The sequence below is a fragment of the Pongo pygmaeus genome, chromosome 4 (genome assembly GCF_028885625.2).
Source record: "Pongo pygmaeus isolate AG05252 chromosome 4, NHGRI_mPonPyg2-v2.0_pri, whole genome shotgun sequence".
Taxonomy (NCBI): Eukaryota; Metazoa; Chordata; class Mammalia; order Primates; family Hominidae; genus Pongo; species Pongo pygmaeus.
Genome location: NC_072377.2, coordinates 95,018,843 through 95,042,188, shown reverse-complemented (window position 1 = coordinate 95,042,188; position 23,346 = coordinate 95,018,843). Strand labels below are relative to the sequence as shown.

General features: G+C 40.6%; 1 protein-coding gene across 5 annotated transcripts in view; it reads right to left on the bottom strand.

Moving 5' to 3' along the window:
* Positions 1-612: 612 nt before the first annotated feature.
* Positions 613-23,346, bottom strand: part of ADGRV1 (adhesion G protein-coupled receptor V1) — a 593,238-nt gene continuing 570,504 nt past the window's right edge. For 3 of the 5 annotated variants that reach the window (XM_063664980.1, XM_063664981.1, XM_063664979.1), the window contains 3 exons: positions 14,757-14,948; positions 11,594-11,771; positions 836-1,267 (listed from right to left, as the gene is read on the bottom strand). In XM_063664980.1, the coding sequence (XP_063521050.1) occupies positions 1,149-1,267; positions 11,594-11,771; positions 14,757-14,948 (489 nt within the window). In that variant the 3' untranslated portion in view covers positions 836-1,148. Of the gene's footprint in view, positions 1,268-11,593; positions 11,772-14,756; positions 14,949-23,346 lie in introns of all 5 variants that reach the window. The other 2 variants (XM_054488480.2, XM_063664978.1) reach the window with 2 other exon arrangements.

Sequence of the window (23,346 nt, the reverse complement as noted above, 5' to 3'; positions counted from 1 at the left end):
TCTACTTATCAAAACTCGGTATAAGACGAAGGGAGTAGGGGAAGGGGAGGACTCACAGGAAAAGGAGACATTTTATAATTTATCAAGATAAATAATGCCACCTCAGGCTTTATAACAAATAAAGCCACCCTTAATAGTGATGATAAAGCACTTGGATCTTTTAATTATGGCTCTAAGGAAAATTATTAATAGAACAAAATTTTCTCTTAGCTAATCTTTTTAACCTTTCTTGAGATGATACTGATTTTCTCAAACGTACTTAAGAATTCCAAAATACAAAGTCAAAATGCCTTCCTCAGGACAAACTTGTTCTGTTCCTGATGATTCTTCTGGAACTATAGTCAATGAAATCATCATGAACACAACAGCGTTTGTTCTGGGATAGACTTTCTGATGTCTCATTCCAAGACAAAGAAAGACTGAAAAATCCAAACTGAGAAATGTTTCTCTAAAACAAACTCTGTATTGTTTGAAAGATCCTCTTCTAACTGCGTGAAAAAAATGCTTGATGGAGTTATTTTTAACTGGGGACAGAACATTCATTCTCAGAAGTGTTCAGATCCCTAATTTTATAATGAGCAGAAATACATACTGTTGAAAGACTAGGCCAACTTCAGTACTCCAATCAACATTTAGGTGCAGGATCATCAACAGACAGACCATTTTACAGTTTTCAGAATTAAAGTCTTCTTGTTGTAGTGAAGTCTTGAATCTGGGTCACCTGGATTCATGCAAGATGGCACAGGGTGCTTGTCACCATCTACATATAGAGTTAGCTTTTTTTGCCCATGCACAATGTTTCTTTCTCAATAATGAAGCTGGATCATACCGAATAGATTCTATTGCTTTATTGATTATTACTTTCATTAAACAATGTTAGCCATATAGGATGATTAAAAAAACAACTAATATTCTTGGAATATGAACATCCTATTAACTGATACAAACTGACTCCATCTTTCTTATAGCAGTGAATTTTCAGGTCACATACAATCAGTAATTTATACTCCAAATACAACAATCACGTTTGTGTTAATCATCCAGTACAATTCACAGGTTCCTATTACACAGGTGGATGTACTTAGAGAGTTTTAGCACAAAAGCTGATACAAACATAAAGTGTGCTCAGTCGAATGGTTAGTGAGGTGCTAGAGGTGAGTGTCGGCGATGGGTATCCTCCTGAGCTCCACGATCTGGGAGTCAGTCAAGGTGCCCCCCTCCTGGCTGCCTTGACCAGATTCATTATCACTGACACTGAGACCAGCACCTGCCACAGAAATAGAATGAACACAAAAATCCAAACTATTAGTGCAGTGAATTCTTAAGAATCAATTTACATTAGGTCCCAGCCTGTTTATTTCTATTATATTAGTAAAAAATAAGCTATACATTTAGAATAGATATTATTAATACCTAACATTTATGAAACTATCTTTTACGTTTCCTTTGGCAGTTTTTTAAAATGTACAGATTAATTTCTAACGACACACATTTGGGTTCTCAATCTTTATTATTTGATTTTCACGTGGTGGACAGGTGTAACCTACTACCAGAATATAATCTCTCAATTGAGGGCTCATCAAAATAGAAAATCAGTCAGGTTATTAGACTTTTTCACCAGTGGGGTAGGATTTGCTGTTACAAAACATATAGGCCCCGAATTCATATGCACTGAGGTCCATCACTTGAGATTCAGTGTTGGGCAGTGATCTGAGAAGAAAGACAGGCATGTGAGAACACCTGGAGTCACACCAGTGCCCTGAAGACATTGGCTCTGAACGAGTCAGATCTGATCCTAAGATAAAAATAATTACATAACACAGTACCAGAATAGATCCACACAGGAATTCCACCACAGTAGTTACTGTTAACTACTGACAGTGCTCAGAATCTGTTTTGAGGAAACTCCACTACTCACTACTTTTTTTTTTTTTTTACAACTCAGATAATTGAGAAAAAACTATGCTAGAATAACACTTTGTTCTTTTTTCTTTCATATTTCTAGAGAACAATGTTCTTTTCTTTTGTAATAACGTTCAGAGGAACACATAAACTCTCATCCTCTCTACACACACACAAAATGGGGATGTGGTCATAGGGTGTGCTGGATGAATCACCAGAGGTTACCAGGGCCAGCCCCACTAGACTCTGCAAACAAGGAGGAAAGTGAAAAACCGGTTGCTCAGGCAGCTGGGATTTCCCTTTCTGTCTGAGAGGAAGAAAAGGCAATTCTGCAGAGTTGACAGTTGTGGGAAAATGGTGAATTAGCTTAATCTTAGCCTATTTGGAGATGGAAGCCAGAGCCTACTAGTGACCTTCTAGACAAGCCCTCCTTCTTCTGGGTCTCTGACCTTCGCACTCTCTCTGTTAAAGGCCGCTGTTGAAACTCCACTTCCTCTCTTTGCTTCTGTGACATGGTACTTGCCCATCTCATCCTCTGATCTGCTGGCTCTTTCTAGACCTATTCTGCTTTCTCATACATTTCCTCCTGCTGCCTCATTTCCGGAGGCCTTGTCTTCTGCCCTGTCTCAAGGCCTACAGGATCCTCTTGCCTGCACTCTCTCCTAATGTCTCACTAGGGTTTCCAAGCTCAGGACATGGAGAAGCAGGTCACTGCCTTTTCACACCATATTCTTATGCTGGCACCTCTGCCTGGGCTGCTCTTCTCACTTCCCACCTCCTTCATCTGGCTGCCTCCACTCTTCCTACCAATATCAACTCTGCTATCCCTTGAAACATGATGATTCTCTTTTAAAATTTCTGACCCCCCCAATGGATTATGTCCTTCCTATCTTTCTGTCTCCTAGCTCATAGGACAGTGTTCAGTACACTGCAGGTGTTCAGTAAATGTGTGCTGAATGTAGTATTAAAGTGTGCTCTGCATCCTAAGTCATGAACCTGCCTGCTCCATCTCATCTCCTGTTCTGTTCCTCTGGTCTTTTCTGTATTCCACTGCCCTCTCCTTCTCAAGAACAAGTGTTAGTTCCTATTGCCAGTTACACTGAGTTGGGAACCCTCTGCTTTGGCTTTCATATCAGTCCTTAATCTGTCTCTAGCCTGTCAAATAGATGTATCCCAACCATTGCCTTTTGGAGCACTTTCTCTGACACTGATCAGGTCTCCTGATGCCCTGAATGCACCATGTTAATTCCAGCCTGAGTGTCTTCCTGCCTGTCCATCAGGGCCCATCTCTATACCTTTTTACAGATACTTATTTTTCCATCTCCTCAAAACAGGGAGTTGGAGGACATAAAATGTGAAAAGTTCTCATCCCTGACAAAATCATTAATCACGTCCCATTTATTCTCTCACACTGCCCAGGTTTTGATGATAAATTTAATAATACCCCTATCTACCATGTATACGTAAGCCATAAAGCAAAATGCTTAACAAACAGTCATAAACTCTTTTCTTCAAGAACCAGAATATTGCCAATGACAATGTATTTTAAAAAATTTACTAAGTTGCTAAAATTTACCAATTAATACATTTCACATCAAAAAAATCAGATTTCTGGTTTCTCTTAAAAAAAAAAAAACAAAAACAACAACCAGAAGATCAGGCAACACTGGGCCTGCATTTCCACATTACAAAACAAAACAAAAAACAACAAAAAAAAACACATGGACCAGGCAGTCCTTCAGTTTGTCTCTGTTTTCACCCAGCCCTCTTCAATCATTTACGGAATACCATAAATAATGCTTGGCCCCCGAAGGTAACATTTGTGTCTACTTCCAGGCCTTCGAAGGACAAATGGCCCATGCTTCTCTGCCAGGAACAGGAGAACCGTGTTATTTGGAAGAACCTCAGTGAATTGGTAAGATAGTGGCCATTCTATAAGGAGGTGACTAAGGCCCTGTGGCCTGTAGCAAGGAAGAGCTAAATATGGAAGCACTAGGGAGGAACAGAGAGGACCCCATGATTAGCCTCAGGGAAGACTGAGGCCAAATGATTTAACTAGTACCAACTCCCAGTGATTTCAGTGTCTGCCTACTCTAGATCCCACTAGGAATACCATCATAAAGCATGTGATGACAACTGGGACGAGGCACACTAGAAAGACAAGCTCTGCCTTATTGAAAGCATGCTGAGCTTGTTTAGCAACTCAAGATATGTAAGCAAGTTCTAGACTCGTCTTTAGTCACCACATCTACTGACCCACCTCATCATCCTCCTTTGCAATTTCTTCCAAGTTCAAAGAAATGCACAAATATCCAAATACTCATACTCAGAAAAGGCATATATTACACACAAGTATAACATGCCAAGACCTGGGAGCACAAACCAGGTCTCCCATCCCTTTGCAATTCATTAAATGGTATAGGCGGGTAGTTTGCAGTAAGTATCCTGATTTTCTGAAAGGTGTTTCCATGCTTAAATTTCAAACCAAAAGTTTAAGAAAAATCCAGGGACACTTTCCTTTGGTCAATAGAACAGGCAATTATACAGGAACTAAAAGTAATAATTTACATTCATCATGAGCTTCACCTTTTCTTAACATTTTAATATACTTTGGTTAGGATAGGGTGATTATCAGTCCTGTTTTACAGATGCAGGGACTGAGTGAGGCTGAGAGGTGCTAGTTGAGTGGCCCACATCAATGTGACAATGATCCAAAGACCATACCTCTTCCATCTTTTTCTGAGGAAAAAATTCAAAATCTTTCAAAATTCCACCTTTCCATTTTGATTCTCACCTAACTTTGTTTACCACATTGGGCTGCAGAAGTTCTTGAAGTTAAATAAGTCATTGTGGTTTGATGTGATATCTTGCAAAGAGAAATTTATTGATGAGTTCTTGGAGAAGTTTGAGTATTTTGGGCCTTGATTCTGAATGTTTTCATTCGTTTTCAAGGACTTGTCATCTATTTTCTTCTAACTGAAAATTAAATCATTTCTAGGTTTCCGATAGGGAAATGTTTACCGTGACATTGATGTCATTGGCCTGGGAGAAGCCAGGGGGCTGGGGATGGTGGGGAATCAGATTAGTCATTCTGGGAGAAGCCCTCGCTGAAGAAAGACTCCTTTCTAAGCCCAATATGTTTCAAGCTTGACATTTTCAGGAATCTTGTCAACTTGGGATCAATATATAAATGCCAGTACTCAAGGGACACCTTGTTAAGAATGTAAATGCAGACATTCCTTTCCATCCTACCCTCACCCTGAGTCTCTGTTCTAGTTTGCGCTGAACTTTCTCCTCTTCCCTAAAATGGAGGCTGTCCCAGGGTGACTGTTCCCATTCTCCTGAAGTCCTGGTTGGGGACACTGATGATACATTAGACAGCTCTATTAAAAAAAAAAAAAACTAATAATAATCAGGATACCACTAGTCTAGAACTCAGTGTCTCATTTGCCTGTGGAAGTGATGATGTACTTCAAGAACAAATCATTGAAGGACATTATGTCATCTTTTTTGAGAGTGAAATGTGGATTTCTCATAGGAAGTCGAATATTTTAACCTAAAAATTTTAAACGTCAATAGTGTTTCCTTTTTCTAAATTTTTAAAAATGTAATATGGTTAAAATTAGATTGAAAAAGAAGTCCATGACTGGTTTATGGGCCAGGGCTTCTATTTTAGATCAAACAATTTTAATATACTTGCCTTTAATATAAGTTTGAAGTATGCCACAAAGTATGCACTAACACGGTGGCTTCAAAAACATTGTCTTGCTCACATCAGAGTTCATCTGTAGCTGTTAAACATGAATTTGGAGCCTGCTGACACATTTGTAAATGCTTGTAAAGAAGTGATGATGTTTTTTAATCTGGAAACTGACTACTTAAGCTTTCTGTCTTACAGACATAGTCTTTCTCATGGTTAATCTTAACATAATTAAAAAGAGAATGTCTTAGCTAAAGAGTGTTAGGTCTCCTGCTTGCCACTTAGAGCAATGGCATTCTGACATTAAATTCTCTCTATTGCACTCAGTAAAGGCATTCTACCTACTGAATTAATACAAGCATTTTGGTATGTGTTTGAATATCTGAACATTATTCCTAACTGAAAGACGATGAATTCTAAGGGAGATTAAAAGGGCACAGGAAATAGTATCAGTGGCTGTTGAAAGGCCTAGTCACTCTTCCTGAATCCCATGCATCCATCCATCCATCCATCCATCCATCCATCCATCCATGTATCCATCCAATATGGAGCATCAACTGAGATACTCAACACTGCTACATTTCCAGGGATACTGAGATGAATCCTGGTTTTTCAGAACATAAACTCTGGCCCAGGACTAGGCCAGATTCTTATTTCTACATGTTCATCTGGCCACCCTTCCTGCTTCTATGTGGAGTTTGCATTGGATGGACCATGCTTCCTATTCTTGTGACCTACTTGCTCATTTGAGACTTATTAACCTCTGTCTTGATTATTACATACTCTCTGACACATATTTTAGTGCGGGATATTAGGGGAAGGGAAGTACATAGAACAAACCTGATTAACAGGTGGTACAATTTGGGAAGGATTTTCAAATTTGATCTTTCATCTGATGCTACCACAGTCCCTGAAGTCCCACAATTAAAAATGAACTTTTTTCCACCTTGCAGGTTTTGGTTTTTAAGAGTTTTCTATTAAGATGTAAAAACCACGGAAAAGGCTTTTATCTTCTACCTGTTTATAGAAAACTTTATCATGAATGATGTTACAGCTAAGAAAGGAGGAGGTTAAAAAGAATGGCTGTTGAATGCCAAAGGCCCATTTTTGCCTTAAATTTCCAGTGTTCTCTAAGGTTGGCTGCAGATGTAAGGAGAGATTGGAGGCCTGCCAGAAAGCCTAGGACATGGGCAGAAATTGGTGGCTCATTGTCACATAATCTCAAGTAGAAAATTATCAGATACATGGTAGGAACTGTTATTTGAGAATAAGGAAATCTTTGCAATGTAGGATTTTTGAAGTAGAAGGGAAAATAGGAGTTTGCTAGCCCAGTTATTATAGGTGAGAAGAGGTGGTTAACGATTTGGCCAAAGTCAGTGGTCAATGTGGGAGCTGGCTGCCCCTCCTCATAATCTAACGTTGCACATCGCACCAGGTCAGTGCCTCTGCAGGATGTAAAGCACCTGAAGTAGAAGTCTTCAGGCTGGGATTCCTTTAACTTGTGGTACATGATGCCTTTTTCAAGGAGTACAAGGCAGTTTGGGAAGGACAGCTTTAAGGGAATACATTCCCAGATCTTGAATTTCCATATCTATTATTCTGATGAGTCTTTTTCATTTTTGACAATCATTTATCAAAACAGATGTTTTTGTTACTCATGTTGATTTGTTGAACTGTACGCTAGGAATAATTGTAATGGTAACAGTATAAAAGAAATGTTGAACACCTTAGAGTCTTATGGCCACAGAAAAAAAATTAAGTTCTAATTTAAAAACACGTTCTGTTGGAAAGAAATATGAGTAAAATGAATTTTAAGTATAAAATATATTATAGTAGGATAAAATTCTGTGGAGAAAGTAGAATGGAAATATAAGTTCAAGGAGAAAAGAAAGTGATGTCAAATTTCCAATTATTAAAAAAAGCCTGTTCACAGATGTAAAAAATGAATAACTAGGTATTGCATTGCTAAGGTAGTTAGCAAAGAGCCTTTGGGTTAGTTTAAAACAATAATGTAAAAGTTTTACTTTCAAACACCAAAATGTATGATATAGTGGAAATTATATTATTTGATACTATTTAAACTGATTATGAAAAACTTTTTAAACATATGCAAAAGGCTACATAGCTTTGACAAGTTGTTTAGGGGTTCAAATGAAAGAGACATGGAAGACCCACTGTTTTAGTACTTGACTTGGAGTGGGCCATAGTGAAGGTGGACCTGAGATCAAGGTTTGCAAACTCAAATGTCCTAGTGGCCAACGAGGTTTGCATAAACCAGTGACATGGGCCTAGTAGGCACTAGACAATGGAAGAGCTCATGTCCAGAGGGGCTGCTATTACTCAGTTCCAAGCAAGCAGCGCTGTGCTCGACTTCAAAGACTCTGTTGCTAGATTTTTCTAGAAATTCTACATTTTTAGAAAAGAGCTCTAAATTTTTAATATTGGCTCAAAAAATGTTAAGATGTTATATGGATCAAACAAAGCACTTTGTTGGGCTGAATCTGGCCCTATGGGTCAGTTATAACTGCTGTAGACGAAATGGCATGTAGACTGATCCTTTATTTGACCATATTCTAGGAGGGAAAGTGTACAGTGGCTGATACTTGACTACTACAGTACTTTTTCTAAAAATATAGGGAACCAAGTATTAGAGATTGTTATTTTGGTCTTTTAAAGTATTTATTTCCTAGTGAGTTCAGGGAACTCTAAAGGAATGCTACACCAAATCTATAAGTAAGGAAGACATTCCTTACATTCTAGAACCAAATGCACTTCATAGTTGTTATATAAATATAAGATGTAATGTAATATAGATCTAATTTAATTATGTTCTAAGAATTCACTTTATGTTTCCGGTGTCATAACTTCAACAACTGATGACACTGTAGCAGTGAGGACATAATCTGCCCTGAGAATTACTTGTAGTCTGAAAGCCCCTTTTCAGCCCTGACTTTAAGGAAAGTTTTATTCAGCCAATCATTTCTTCCTTCCTGAAACTCCTTCCTCTTTGGTTTTCTTTCTGAACTTGCTACAGTTTCTTTGTGAGACTGTCTTCTAATTCACTCTTTAAATGTTGGTATTATCTATAATATTCTTGTTTCCCTTCTTTCTTCTCCCGACTTCCTCATCTCTTTTCCTTTCTTCTCTCTCCTTCCAGTCTCCCAGATCAACCTTTTTTCATCTCCATAGCTTCAAATATCGTCTCTGTGCTGATGCATTTCAAATCATTCCCTTTTATCCTGGTCCCTCACCTAAGATCCAAACCTGAATATTTAGGAGCCACCAGGCCTACATCTGAACTCATCAGTTTCCTCCTGCAAACAAATAAACAAACAAATGCTCTATATACTTTTCTTTTAGTCAGCCATTGTGGTGAGAAGCATGAGCTTTGGAAGATTGTCCCTCAGTCTTTCCTCGGCATTCCTCTTGTCGGAAAGCTCATCTTCTCATTTTTATTTCCACTCTCCAGATTTGAGGCCTTAACCAACCTCATTCTTTTGAAACACTGTAATAACCTCCCAGCCTTTCTGATGTTGCTTCTAAATTTATTTCTTCATACTTTCATAAGAGTTATTTTGCCTCAAAACCAATAGGAACATGCCATTCCTTTCCTCCAAAACCTACATGGCTCACTATGCTCTATAAAAATCTCACTCCTTACCATGGCATCCAAATAGCATTTTAATATTACGCAAAGTATCAGTAAGTGTTCTGCTCCCCCAAAATGAATGTATTGCTAGTGTTCTGGAAAGGCCAGGTTAAATTAAGCAAAATGGGTTTCCTTGGTCTAGAACATTTTAGAACTGCTAAAATGCTAATGTGAATTGTGAATCTCTGCAATTGCCCAAATATACTGGGTCAGGGATCCTCCCATTGCGGAATGACTATGAATAGCTAAGGGAGGGTGTTCGCTGAAACCCAGCTGGGGAACTCTAGTAGATTATTGATGGTGCCGGCAAGCTACCCGTCAGGCTGCCTTCTGCTGCCCGGCTTCTCTCACTGTCTGCCCCTGCCACGCTGCAGCACTGGTTCTAAAACAGGCCACACGCCGTTAAGCCTCTGGGCTCCTGCTAATTCTATTCCCTCAGTCCCTAATGCCCTTTCCTCCATTCTTTACTTGTTTAAAACCTATACATCTTTCAAGAATTAATTGAGAGTTTTTTGTTACCTTTTCATCTCCTCTGTCATTTTTAACTCTCTCCATTATTTTATTCTTTCTTATGTCATGTTTATGTGAATGTCTGTTTTTCCTAGCAAACTCTAAGCTTCATTGTTTAAATTCATCCCCTCACTCAGGATTCAACAATATCTAGCAAAGGTTATTCTAAGCACTAATCTGAGTATAGGGTTGAGTTCTTATTCCTTTCCATAGTGATATGATTTGTCCCCACCCAAAATCTCATCTTGAATTGTAAGATTCAATTGTAATTGTACAATTCAATTATAATTGTAATTCTAGCCCCATATTCTCCACGTGTGGAGGGCAGGACCAGGTGGAGGCAATTGGATCATGGAGGCAGTTTACCCTATGCTATTCTTGTGATAGTGAGTGAGTCTCACGAGATCTGATGGTTTTACAAATGTCTGGCATTTCCCCTGCTTGCCCTCACTCTGTACTGCCACCCTGTGAAGAAGGTGCCTGCTTCTCCTTTGCCTTCCGCCATGATTGTACATTTCCTGAAGCCTCCCCAGCCATGTGGTACTGTGAGTCAATTAAATCTCTTTCCTTTATAAATTACCCAGTTTCCGGTATTTCTTCATAGCAGTGTGAGAATGGACTAATACAGATAGGATTTGCCATTCTTAACAAAGCACTCGAGAGGAGGCGGTTGTACCACAGCGGCTGAGAGCACGGTCTCTAGGCCAGGCGGCCTGCATCTGCTTTGCACTGCCGCTTAACTATGTAACCTTGGGAAGGTTGTAAAATACGATACATGAAAATATGCTGTTATTCTTAGGAATTTTGGAGTATTTTTCAAGATATAATGTAAAATTTTAACTTCAAAATAATAAAGAAAAATGTTTTAGCAAAGCAATATACTTTATAGCCAAACAATAAAACTATAAGATAGTAAAATGCACTTCTGAATAAATATTTCAATAACTTCAACTGGGCTTGGACATATTTTCTTGCTTATGTGGTTATCTAGAAATTAAAATTCACTGGAATTTTTATAAGTGTCAGTTCAACATTTTTCTGAGGAAAAAATTTTTAAACTGCATATTTGATTTGAAAACAACTCAAATTAGTTTACGGTTTTCTTTTAATGTTCAAAATAGAATTTCTGACCAATAAAATATCCACTATATTTATATTATGAATGCAGATATCATTTAGACACACTGGAAAGAATGATATCCACTAACTGTTTCATCCAGGAGCGTGTGACCTTTAATCAGGCGGTTTCATGGTCTTTTATTGCCTTAGCATGTTTCTAGCATCATATGCTGATGAGTTGGGACCTTTTGGACTGTTTTCCTCTCATTCTGTAAGAACTATCCACTGGGGTCAAAGTTGAGTGGGACTGAGTAAATAGGAGGGTCAAAGAATTATTGTATGTGATAGCACTTGGAAATTATAGAACTATACTATGCTCATTATGTTGCCTTGGAAAGTTTCTGCTTCAAAAGCACTCCAAAGAAGGTCTCTTTGGCAGGCCAGAGGCAAAACTCCCTCAGTGAGATCCCTATCGACTGCCTATAGCAAACTTAATAGTATCTTGGTGTTCTAGCAAGATTTCAGGACAGGGATATTTACATTTAGTTAGAGTATGTCTTTTTTGAAAACAAGTTGTAAATTATTTTTAGGTTGCCTTATATTTGGTGCCAAGAACAAAGTATCCTAGAGTTTTCCTGGAATTAGGAATGGGTCATGAGAATCAGGATGTGCTAAGGTGACTGATAGTACTTTGCAACTTCATGGAAAGAAAATATAAATTGTAACATAGCAAGAGTGCCTACTTCTAATGTGGTTCATGGGTTCATACATACCAGTTTTTAATGCAAATATTAAATCATCAAACTCCTGGGACTCCTCATCGGCTATCAGTGACCCCTGGCCATATCCTCCAGAGGACGGGAACATGGCTCCATTTTGTGGACTTGGCTTTAAATCAGGGCTGGCCTGACTGGCCTGTTGGAAGGATGCTCTCTCCCAGTCAGGTGGCACCTTTTTGGATTGGGATAGGGGGAAAAAGAAACCATAATACGAATGCATACACATTCACTATGAAACCCAAATGAACAATCGATCTCTGCCTCTCCGTACAAAGACCTTGTTAAATGGCAGTGGCATTATTTTGAAACTAGACCTTTACTTATTTATAAATTTATTTTTTGTAGAGATGGAGTCTCACTACATTGCTCAGGCTGGTCTCAAACTCCTGGGCTCAAGAGATCCTGCCTCAACCTCTCAAAGTGCTGTGATTATGGGTGTGAACCACCACGCCTGGCCTTAAATTTTGGTGGGAGGATTGCTTGAGCCTAGGAGTTAGAGACCCACCTGGACAAGACTGTGAGACCCCCATCTCTACGAAAATTTTTAAAATGTAAAAAATTAGCTGGGTATGGTGGTGTGCACCTGTATTCCCAGCTACTCAGGAGGCTGAGGTGGGAGACTCACTTGAGCTCAGAAGTTTGAGGCTGCAGTGGGCTATGATCATGCCACTGTGCTCCAGCCTGGGTGAAGACACCCTGTCTCTACTAAAAAAACAAAAACAAAAACAAAACAAAACAAAACAACTTTAATTTTATCTTTATTCTTTAGAAAATTATGTCTCTCCCTGAGACAATTTAATCTGTGATTCTAAACAATGTCTCTATTTGAATTACTTGTAGATTTCTATGTTGTCATGTGGGGAACGAAAACTAATTTTTAACCCAATAAATACATCTTTTTGGTAAGATGTATGCAAAGAAAACTCTGTTAAAAAATATAAGAAATGGAGAAGAATCCTCCTAATCCTTTATCTAAAATGCTACACAGGATTTTAAATATAGTAGATCTCTATAAGGACATACTAAATTGAGAAAAATACTTTCATAGCATTCCTCCTTGTTTTTGACTGAATGATTAAAAAGATAGCTCTATCCTGGAATGATTAAATGTATTTACATCCCTCTAGGTTACTGGTAAACAACCCCTTAATCCTTCCTTCCTATACTTTCCCTTCTCTGCATGGCTTTTTAGAATGTCTCTGACAGCACCTCACTGACAGCTGAATCAAGGCCAATTCTAAGCCTCTGAGGAATGCAGAGCACACTTCAGGCTCTGCTATTGCACAACACCCAAGTGAGCACCCAAGTGGTGGCTCTGGCCCAAGAGTTGGACTGTTACAGCTACTGCCTACCAACATAGGGTGTTCTGAGAGACAGGTTACAGCTACTGCCTACCAACACAGGGTGTTCTGAGAGACAGCAAAGACACTTCGTTTCTGAGAACCGCCATCTGAGAACTTTAAAAATGAACTTGAGAGGAAAAGATGAACCTTAAAACATTTCACTAGGAAGTTGAACATCTAGACCAGCAGTGTCCAGTAAAACTTTCTGCAGTGATACAAATGTGTTATATCTGTGTTCTCCAATATGGCAGCTACCAAACACATGTGGCTGTTGAGCACTTAAAATGTGGTGAGGGTGAATGATAAACTGACTCTTTAATGTTGCCTAATTTTAGTTTAAATTTAAATAGCCACATGCAGCTAATGGTTATTGTATTGGACAGTTCAGATGTAAACAAATGCTGGACTGAGCAACCATTCAAAAAAAATTTTAAGATTCATTTCTGAATTCTTGATCCTAAAAAATCCCTGTTTCCATTGGACCTGCTGTGATGAAATAAGTCTATTTTAAGAACTTTGGGAATAGAGAAATCGTACTAGATTTCCAAAAATTTAAGGATACTAAAGATATAAGTTGATTTTTAAAGACTGTACTTGAACTTATTCATTTTATAACTCAAATTTTGTACCCTTTGATCAAAATCCTTCATTTCTTTCACCCCCAGCACCTGACAACCACCTTTCTACTCTGTTTCTGTTACTAGTTAATAATTCTGTATATTAAAATTTCTCATTCAAACTAAAAATATATATAGTACTTGAATTGTGAATATTTACCTTAATTTTAACCTAATATAAATAAAATTCCTTTCCATATTGCTATGAAGGACAAAAGTTATCTCTGGACAGGTAAGTTATCAGTCTATTGATTTATCTATCTACCTATCTCTCCATCTATCTATTAATATAAACCGTTTCCTTTTCAGACAGATGTACCTTGATTTCCTGCCATTTTTCAGGAAGTAAACACAAATACCGTTTTCCTTGGCTCCTTACTATTAAGAGGGCAATATGAGCTCATAAAAAAATGGTAACCAAGCACATCTTGAACACTGCAGAAATTTTTAGAGGACTTTGTTACTATCTCCTCCTGGCCAAAGGAATTCAGGGATGTTTTAACATGTGAGCAGTGGCCCCACTGCTAGGGGCAGCATTACTGACAAGCTGGTGGCAATGGGATTCACGCACAGGAAATAAAAATGATGTGGACAGAATGCAGAGAGCAATGGGAGGTAGATTTGTACAGAGGAAATCCTGGCTAGATTTTCCAATAGTGCTGCAGAAGCACTCTTCTGAGCTTTTTTCTAAAATATTTTCTGGTATATAAATTGAAAAGAGGTTTGGCTTAATTTCTTTTCTCTGTTTGTTGGGATTGAAGTAGTGAGTTGGAATGGGTGGAGGAAGAGAGCTATGAAAGTATTTTTAGGAAAAATAGCATCTTAAGAACCATTTCCTTGGCAGACTCAGTCACTGACATGTCAAATTAGAAAGATTCTGAAGAAAGAAATGTCAAATTATACTCCATCTGATTTCCCAATACAAACTGCTGGTCAGTCTAGCTCACAGGGTGAGGAAGAAAAAGAATTAGATAATGGGTGTGACGCTATAGTAAGGAAACCAAGTACCATAGGTCAGAAGTTGTCAGTATGTAAGATTTAAACGTCACCTAGTGTGATTCATCTTGTACTCTTTACGAGGTGGAGAGCCTGTCAATGAGACAGACAGACACAGAGAGAGAGAGACAGACAGGCAGAGAGAGAGAGAGAGAGAGACAGAGACTGAGAGACAGAGAATGAAAGGGCAAGGGCAGACACCTCCTCCATAGCACTGATGAGATTCTGGGTGGACTTGCTGATTTCCCCTCCAGCAGTAGGCATTCCACTCCCGGGCGTGAAAAAGGCTGTGCTGGGTCCAGGATGCCCATTCATTTCCACAGTGTAACTGGCCTTCATAGGGCAACACATTTGGTTGTGTAAAATGAAATAAACCACGAAAACATAAAGTCCCTGCAAAAAAAAAAAAGAAAAAAAAAAAGAAAAGAACATCAGCATGTCAAAGGCAGTCCTGCTACTGTAGCTGAAGAATAAACGTGGTTGTATTGGTCCGTTCTCATGCTGCTATGAAGAAATACCCAAGACTGGGTAATTTGTTTTTCTTTCTTTCTTTTTTTCTTTTTTTTTTTTGAGCTGGAGCTTTATTCTGTCACCCAGGCTGGAGTGCAGTGGCATGATCTTGGCTCACTGCACCTCTGCCTCTCGGATTCAAGCGATTCTCCTGCCTCAGTCTCCTGAGTAGCTGGGACTATGGGCGTGTGCCACCACACCTGGCTAATTTTTATATTTTTAGTAGAGATGGGGGTTTCATCATGTTGGCCAGGCTGGTCTCGAACTCCTGACCTCAAGTGATCCACCCACCTCAGCCTCACAAAGTGCTGGGATTACAGGTGTGAGCCACCGCGCCCGGCCAAGACTGGGTAATTTATAAAGAAAAGAGGTTTAATTGACTCACAGTTCTGCATGGCTGGGGAGGCCTCAAGAAACTTATAATCATGGTGGAAGGCACCTCTTCACAGAGTGGCAGGAGAAACAATGAGTGCAAGGAGGGGAAATGCCAGACGCTTATAAAACCATCAGATCTCATGAGACTCACTAATTATCATGAGAACAGCACAGAGGAAACTGCCTCCATGATCCAATTATTTCCACCTGGTCCTGCCCTTGACACCTGGAGATTATTATAATTCAAGGTGAGATGTGGAGAACACAGAGCCAAACCAAATCATTCCGCCCCTAGGCACTCCCAGATCTCATGTCCTCACATTTCAAAACACAATCATGTCCTTCCAACAGTTCCCCAAAGTCTTAACTCATTCCAGCATTAACCCAGAAGTCCAACTCCAAAGTCTCATCTGGGACAAGGCAAGTCCCTTCTACCTCTGAGCCTGTAAAATCAAAAGCAAGTTAGTTGCTTCCTAGATATGATGGGGATACAAACATTGGGTAAATACACCCATTCCAAATGTGAGTAATTGGTCAAAACAAAGCGGCTACAGACTCCGTGCAAGTCCAAAATCCAATAGGGCGGTCATTAATCCTTAAAGTTAAAAAATGATCTTTGACTCTATATCTTACACCCAGGTTCATGCTGATGCAAAAGGTGGGTTCCTGTGGCCTTGGACAGCTCCACCCCTGTGGCTCTGCACATTACAGACCCCCTCCCAGCTGCTTTCACAGGCTGGCTTTGAGTGTCTGTGGCTTTTCCAGGCACACAGTGCATGCTGTTTGTGGATAAACCATTCTGGGGTCTAGAAGATGGTGGGCCTCTTCTCACTGAGGCAGTGCCCCACTGGGGACTCTGTGTGGGGGCTCCAACCCCAATTTCCCTTCTGCATTGCCCTACCAGAGGTTCTTTATGAGGGCTCCACCCCTGCAGCAAACTTCTGCCTATATGTCCAGGCATTTCCATACACCCTCTGAAATCTAGGCAGAGGTTCCCAAACTCAATTCTTGTCTTCTGCATACCCACAGGACCAGTACCATGTGGAAGCTGCCAAGGCTGGGTGGGGGCTTGCACCCTCTGGTGCAATGGCCTGAGCTGTACCTTGGCCCCTTATAGTCATGACTGGACACATGGCACACAGCAGCGGGGCCCTGAACCAGGTCTAGGATACCATTTTTCTCTCATAGGCCTCCGGGCCTGTGATGGGAGGGGCTGCGGTGAAGGTCTCTAGCATGCTCTGGAGACATTTTCCCCATTGTCTTGGCGATTAACATCTGGCTTCTCATTACTTATGCAAATTTCTGCAGCCAGCTCAAATTTCTCCCCAGAAAATGGGTTTTTCTTTTCTACTGCATTGTCAGGCTGCAAATTTTCCAAACGTTTATGCTTTGTCACCTCTTGAATGCTTTGCTGCTTAGAAATTTCTTCTGCCAGATAACCAAAATTATCTCTCTCAAGTTCAAAAGTTCCTCAGATTTCTAGGGAGGGGGTAAAATGACACCAGTCTTTTTGTTAAAGCATAGCAAGGGTCACCTTTACTCCAGTTCCCAACAAGTTCCTTGTCTCTATCTGAGACCACCTCTGCCTGGATTTCATTGTCCACATCACTATCAGCATTTTGGTCAAAGCTATTCAACAATTCTCTAGGAAGTTCCACACTTTTCCACATTTTCCTGTCTTCTTCTGAGCCCTCCAAACTGTTCCAACCTCTGCCTGTTACCCAGTTCCAAGGGCGCTTCCACATTTTTGGATAGCTTTACAGCAGCACCCCACTCTCTGAGGTACCAATTTACTGTATTAGTCTGTTCTCACACTGCTATAAAGAAATACCCGAGACTGGGTAATTTATAAAGAAAAGAGGTTTAATTGACTCAGTTCCATACACAGCTGGGGAGGCCTCAGAAAACTTACAATTATGGCAGAAGGCACCTCTTCACAGGGAGGCAGGAGAGAGAATGTGTGCAAGCAGGAGAAATGCTAGATGCTTATGAAACCATCGGATCTAATGAGACACACTCATTATCATGAGAACAGCGTGGGATAAACTGCCCCCATGATCCAACTGCTTCCATCTGGTCCTGCCCTTGACACAGGGGGATTATTACAATCCAAGGTGAGATTTGGGTGAGGACATAGAACCAAACCATACCAATGGTTGAAAGCATTGCTGATTTTCCACAAGCATTCTTCAAATTCTACTAAAAGCTGAGAATTTACAGAACATGTTAGGAGTCTAGCAAGAGACCATGGCAAATTTTGAATGTCACAAAAAATTTAGTCAATGTAATTTAGGAAAACTGACCTCTCACTAACAAATCTTTTTTTTTTTTTTTTTTTTTTTTTTTTTGAGACAAGGTCTTGAAGCTGTGTCACCCAGACTGGAGTTCAGTTGGAGTGCAGTGGTGCAATCACAGCAGTGGTGCAACCTGCCTCCCGGGCTCAAGCAATACTCCCACCTTAGCCCGCCCAGTAGCTGGTACCACAGGTGTGTTTCACCACGCTTGGCTAGTTTTTTATTTTTATTTTTTGTACAGATGGGGTTTTGCCATGTTGCCCAGGCTGGTCTTGAATTCCTGAGCTCAAGAGATATGCCACCTTGGCCTCCCATAGGGCTTGGATTGCAGGTGCAAGCCACCATGCCCAGCTTCAAATTCTTTTCTTGGTAAAAACTTAAGTGATGCTGAAATCTAGCTCTATTAATACATGAAAAAGAATTGCAGAAGTATATCTGATTAGCTACGTACATTTTGTTTTAGAAAGCAAACTTCTTAACTTCCAAAAAAGTACCATATTTTCCCATCTATTTCACTTATTTCCATTTTTTTCTTAGGAAAATGCTGAAACTGGGGTACTAATAGTGATCCATTCACATTGTAGATTTCTGGATGGGCAGCATTAATCAAGCCTCTGATTTCATTTGTATAGCTCACCTACTTATCTCGTTTGAAAATAGAATCACTGGGTAGGGACTCGGAGGAATTCAGTAGATTGCTTAATATTTTACATGCCTTGCCTCACGGTAAATGTTACATAAGGATAAAGCTAACGCGTGCATTCTTAAAGAGCTGCTGGCCCTTTAAATTCTTTTGCGACCCAGTCAAACTCTTGACAATTGCTCTGCTTTCGTCATAGACAGCAACTCAAATTTGTATTGCTGTTCCTGACAACGCCTACACTGGCTCTCATTCATGGTCTCTACAAAGGATCTACTGTATACTTCTAATGGTGTGTCTATAAAGCTTGGTAATTGTGACCTTTATGCTCAGCCAATAAAATTGTTAAATTGTGCCTCTTGTATCTATTCATCCTGATGTTTGGGAAGCAAGTAAGAATCTCAATTAAATAGTTACTAAAATTATTAAATACATAAAAATAAAAGCATGGCATTCAGCTCATTAAAGAAGAAAAGGAGTTAACATCAAGATTTTTCAGAAAACATGAATAAATATCTTCATTTTGTGAAAAATGGCATTCTCCCGTGGTTCCTAACATCTCTGGGAGTGTAGAAGCAATAATTTTCTTGTGGGCCTGAAACATACATCTGTTGGTATAATCATAAAAAGTCTATTAGAAAATACCCAGGACCTAAGAATTGCAAACAACTTTTATAAAAGTGAAATTAGAGGGCAATGCTCTAGGTATGTAGGCTAGTGTTTGATTTCTGCTGCCATCTCTGGAATACTATTATAATTTAGTCCTTTCTCCCCTTTCTACTCAAATGATCCCTTCTTGGGTTGCCATCTAATCTGTATTGTTAAAAAAATATGTTTTAAAATCAGTGGTTTATCTGCTAAAAATACTTTTAAGTGTAACTGCTCTAACCATGATCTAAAAGTAAACAAACATGTATTTCCCTTTGAATTAGAGTTTTTTTTTTTTTTGGAAACAATAATAATATTCTACATTGTGTATGATAATAAGTGAATCAGTTTCATTTGCAAAGGACATCGTGAACATTAGCAGAAACAAATCTTCCTGAAAATACCCACACACATCCAAAATTTTTCTTGTACAACAAACTTTTCACATGGGTATGACCTAATTACATTGGCTACAGCAATAGACAAAACAGGAAAAAAATAAAACTGTCAGCCTTAAAAATTGTGCAAACGTTACTGATTTATTTCAGGATTTCTCTCAGTGTTGTCAAGTGATAGGGTAAAAGCTAGATCGGGAAACAAAATCCATGCTTTAAAATCCATCTCTGAGGACCCATTTGTTAAAACAGTGTATTCTCCCTCTTGTTTGTTTTTATATCTAGCCTTTTGTGCTTCAGGAAAGGAACTGCCTGCTGAAAATAACTTGCATGTGAAAGCTGCATGTTTTTTTTTCTTAAAAGCATAGAAATATACAGTAAATATTGTGAATCTTTTAGATGTGCTGCAGGAAACACAAATGCTTAAAATGGAAAGAAAAGAATGTTTAAATGCAGATTGTATGACATTTGCCTGTGTCCAGCCCAAGCTGGGCAAATATAGAAAATGGACTTTCATTATCCGAAGTACTCAGCTGTGGAGGTTTCTGACCTCAGGATAAAAACAAGTCCCCGTTCCAAACACTGCATGTTAAATCTCAGGCTCCCTTTTGTATGCTAGTCTGTGAAAGAATTATAAGAGACAATCTGGATTCTCAATTATTTAATCCAATATTGCTGATCACCCACTATGTGCATTGCCAAGCACTGAGATGTAAGGATAAAATATTTGGCTCCTAATCTCAAGTTACTCACAAATACAACAATATCTTACAATATAACAGCTTAACTGTTTTAGAAGCTGGATCTATATAATCCATCTGTTCTTCCTATTCTTTACCTAGTGAAAGCTTACAGGGAAGGGAATTCTTTCTATGCATTACCATTTTGATTATTTTGTTGGCTCTCCTACTATAATCATAAAAAATGCTTTCAAAAGTCTTTCGTTAGATTGGGCGTGGTGGCTCATGCCTGTAATCCCAGTGGCTTGGGAGACCAAGGTGGGAAGATCACTTGAGACCAGGAGTTTGAGACTAGCCTGGGAAACCTAGAGACCCATCTCTACAAAAAATAAAAAAGAAATTAGCCAGGCACGGTAGCACACACCTGCCATCCCAGCTACTCAGGATGCTAAGCAGGAGGAGTGCTTGAGCCCAAGAGGTTGAGGCTGCAGTGAGCCATGTTTGCATCACTGCACTGCAGCCTGCGTAACAGAGCCAGAACCTGCCTCTAAAAACAAACAAGAAAATGTCTTCAGTAATATCTGGATTGACCATACCCACTATTGATGGTAGCGATGGCCCATCTGGAGTGGCTGCTGTGGAGATGCTGGCTGCAGAAGGGGAGGTATGGCTGGGCTTTGAACTCCATAGAGCTGGTGGGGGGCTGGCAGCAGGCATGAGCCCTGCTCTTCTGGGTGCCACTGCAGCCACCCAAGCTGCAGCTGCAGACCTGGGCATCTCTGCACTCTCAAGGGCCCAGGAAGTCCCCTGCTGCCCCTGCAGGCTCAGAAATGCCCGCTCCCACTGCCTGGCCTCTCCGTACTCCCAGTGCCTGCTCCAATCTCAGAGCAAAGTTGAGGCCAAGCCTGGGCACTGTTGCAACCCAGCCAGGTATGCACACACTCAGGGGAGCACTGACATACTAGCCCTCTGCTGCCTTGACCCCCTCCAGACTTAGAATGCCAATGAACATGGGAGGGAGGCTGAGGGGGGCTGAGGGCAGCTCAGCACTGGCCTGCAGGCACCCCTCCGTATGAATGGCCTGGGCATCATGAACAGTGGCAGGAGGCAGACAGGCTCTGGAGTAGAGGGGGAAGGCCCCTGTTGAGGCCCCACCTTCAAGCTGGGGAAGGCCTGAAGCTTGGGGGCCAGGCTGTCAGTCCTGCAAACTGTAGTGAGAACTTATGGTGCTTTTTCTAGGCCCACCTATGGCCACCCATGAACCAATCAGCATGCACTTCCTCCCTCTGAAGCCCATAAAAACTCCAGATTCAGCCAGACTTGAGCACTTGATGGGACGACCTACCTGCGGAGACAAGCTACCTACTCTGGTGTCTCCTCTCTGCTGAAAGCTGAGCAGACGTAGGGACGACCAGCTGCAGAGAGGAGCCCTGCGAGTCTCCTCTGAGCTCTATCACTCAATAAAGCTCCTCTTCACCTTTCTCATCTTCCACTTGTCTGCATACTTTCTTCTACCTGGGCATGGGACAAGAACTTGGAACCTGCCTAATGGCAGGGCCGAAAGAGCTGTAACACAAACAGGGCTGAAACACACCCCTTCCTTGCCATATTGCAGGCAACAAGGAGAGAAGAGCTGTGGCTCCTTGGGGAGCCCAGACCTAGGAGTGCCCCAAGCCAGGGCAGTGACACCCTCTTTGGGGCTCTGCAGTTTCTGGCATTTCCAAGCTTCTGGGCATGACCATGTTCCCTGGTGCCAGCCATGGAAGCTACTTGCGGGATGCCTAGTCCAGCCACAGCCTCACAGAGAGCCAGTGCCTGTGGCGGTGTCTGGAGCTGTCAGCTCCACCACTGTGTGCAGTGGCCGGACCCCATACTTGCTCATTCACACACCCCTCGCCACTCCACTCACCCTTGGCAGGCATGGGATCCAGGCCAGTAGCATGAGCCAAGCGCAGTCCGCCAGGCTGAGCAGGCCCAGTGGGCCTGAGCAAAACTCGGGCAAAGGCATCACTGGCCACAGAGGTTTCCAGCTGGCAAAGCGAAACCCCAGGGATCCCGTAACACTATGACCAATTCTGTATTTCTTTTGATTCAAGAATTTAGACTTATTAGCAAACATTCAGTGAGACACAAATGAAATCGTAATAGTCTAAAGGAGTTAATAAATGTTCTTGACGTCATCAAGGAGTAAAATAAGTACAGGAGATTCTGGACAATTATCTCAAAAATTTTTTATTAGTTCCATATAAGATAGGAAAGAATCAATATTACCATTGCACAAATTTAACCAGGAAGTGGGGTGGGAAGAAGTGGTTAAAACAGGAAAGTGATTAAGCTGGGCTTTACACTCTTTTGAGACCTTTTTACAAGTTCTCCAAGGTTCAACAATTCCTAGTTGAGGGACATCTTCAGGTTTCAGATGAGTTCTCCAAATCAATGTGGATCCCTGAGACAATGTGGAATAAGGGACTCAGAGGAATGAAATCTCCATTCAAATTATGCTCTCTTCATCTCAAAAATTACAAATTTGGGATTAAAAAAGGAAGACCTTCCTTTAAGCTGCAACCTCCTAGAAAGTAAGAGACCATGTCCAGTTCACTGTTTTATTTATTTATTTTTGTTTATAGTATGGTCCCTGGTATGCAGGAGGCGCTTAGGAAATATTTGTTAAATAAGGAATTATGGCTTTTAACTTCATCAGAGGGACAGAGTAGGAAGGGGTAGAGACAGTCATGGGTCTGAGGGATGTGTTGGTTTTAGTCCTCTAATTCTATCACCACTATAGCTAGGTATTTCAGTAGCTGTTCAATACAACTTTTGTTTCAGCTTAGTCTTTCTGTTGCAACACGTAACATGTGCCACGGCTTCATGGGAGAATGAAGCATCCCTTACTGGCCGGGTCAATGCTCTTCTGGGATGGTGTCTTCCTGGCAGTATGGTCACTTTGTGCTGAGCCCTCAGGTGACATCCTGGCTGTCTCTGGCTTTTCTGCTGAAACCAGGTTTGCATACTGCCATGCTCCTTCCTGTGGCTACATCTCCTTAGAGGGCTTGTTGCTTTTGCTGTCCCCTTGGCAGACACCCCCGGGAGGTCTTTGTGATCTCTTGTTTCTGGCTTCAAACAGCTCTTGGGCTGCTGACCTACTGCTGTTTTGCATCACCAATGACTTAGCAGCAAAGATAACGGATACCGTGCCAGCAACAGAATTGAAAAAACAAATATGTACAGTATTTCTGCATTTGTATATTT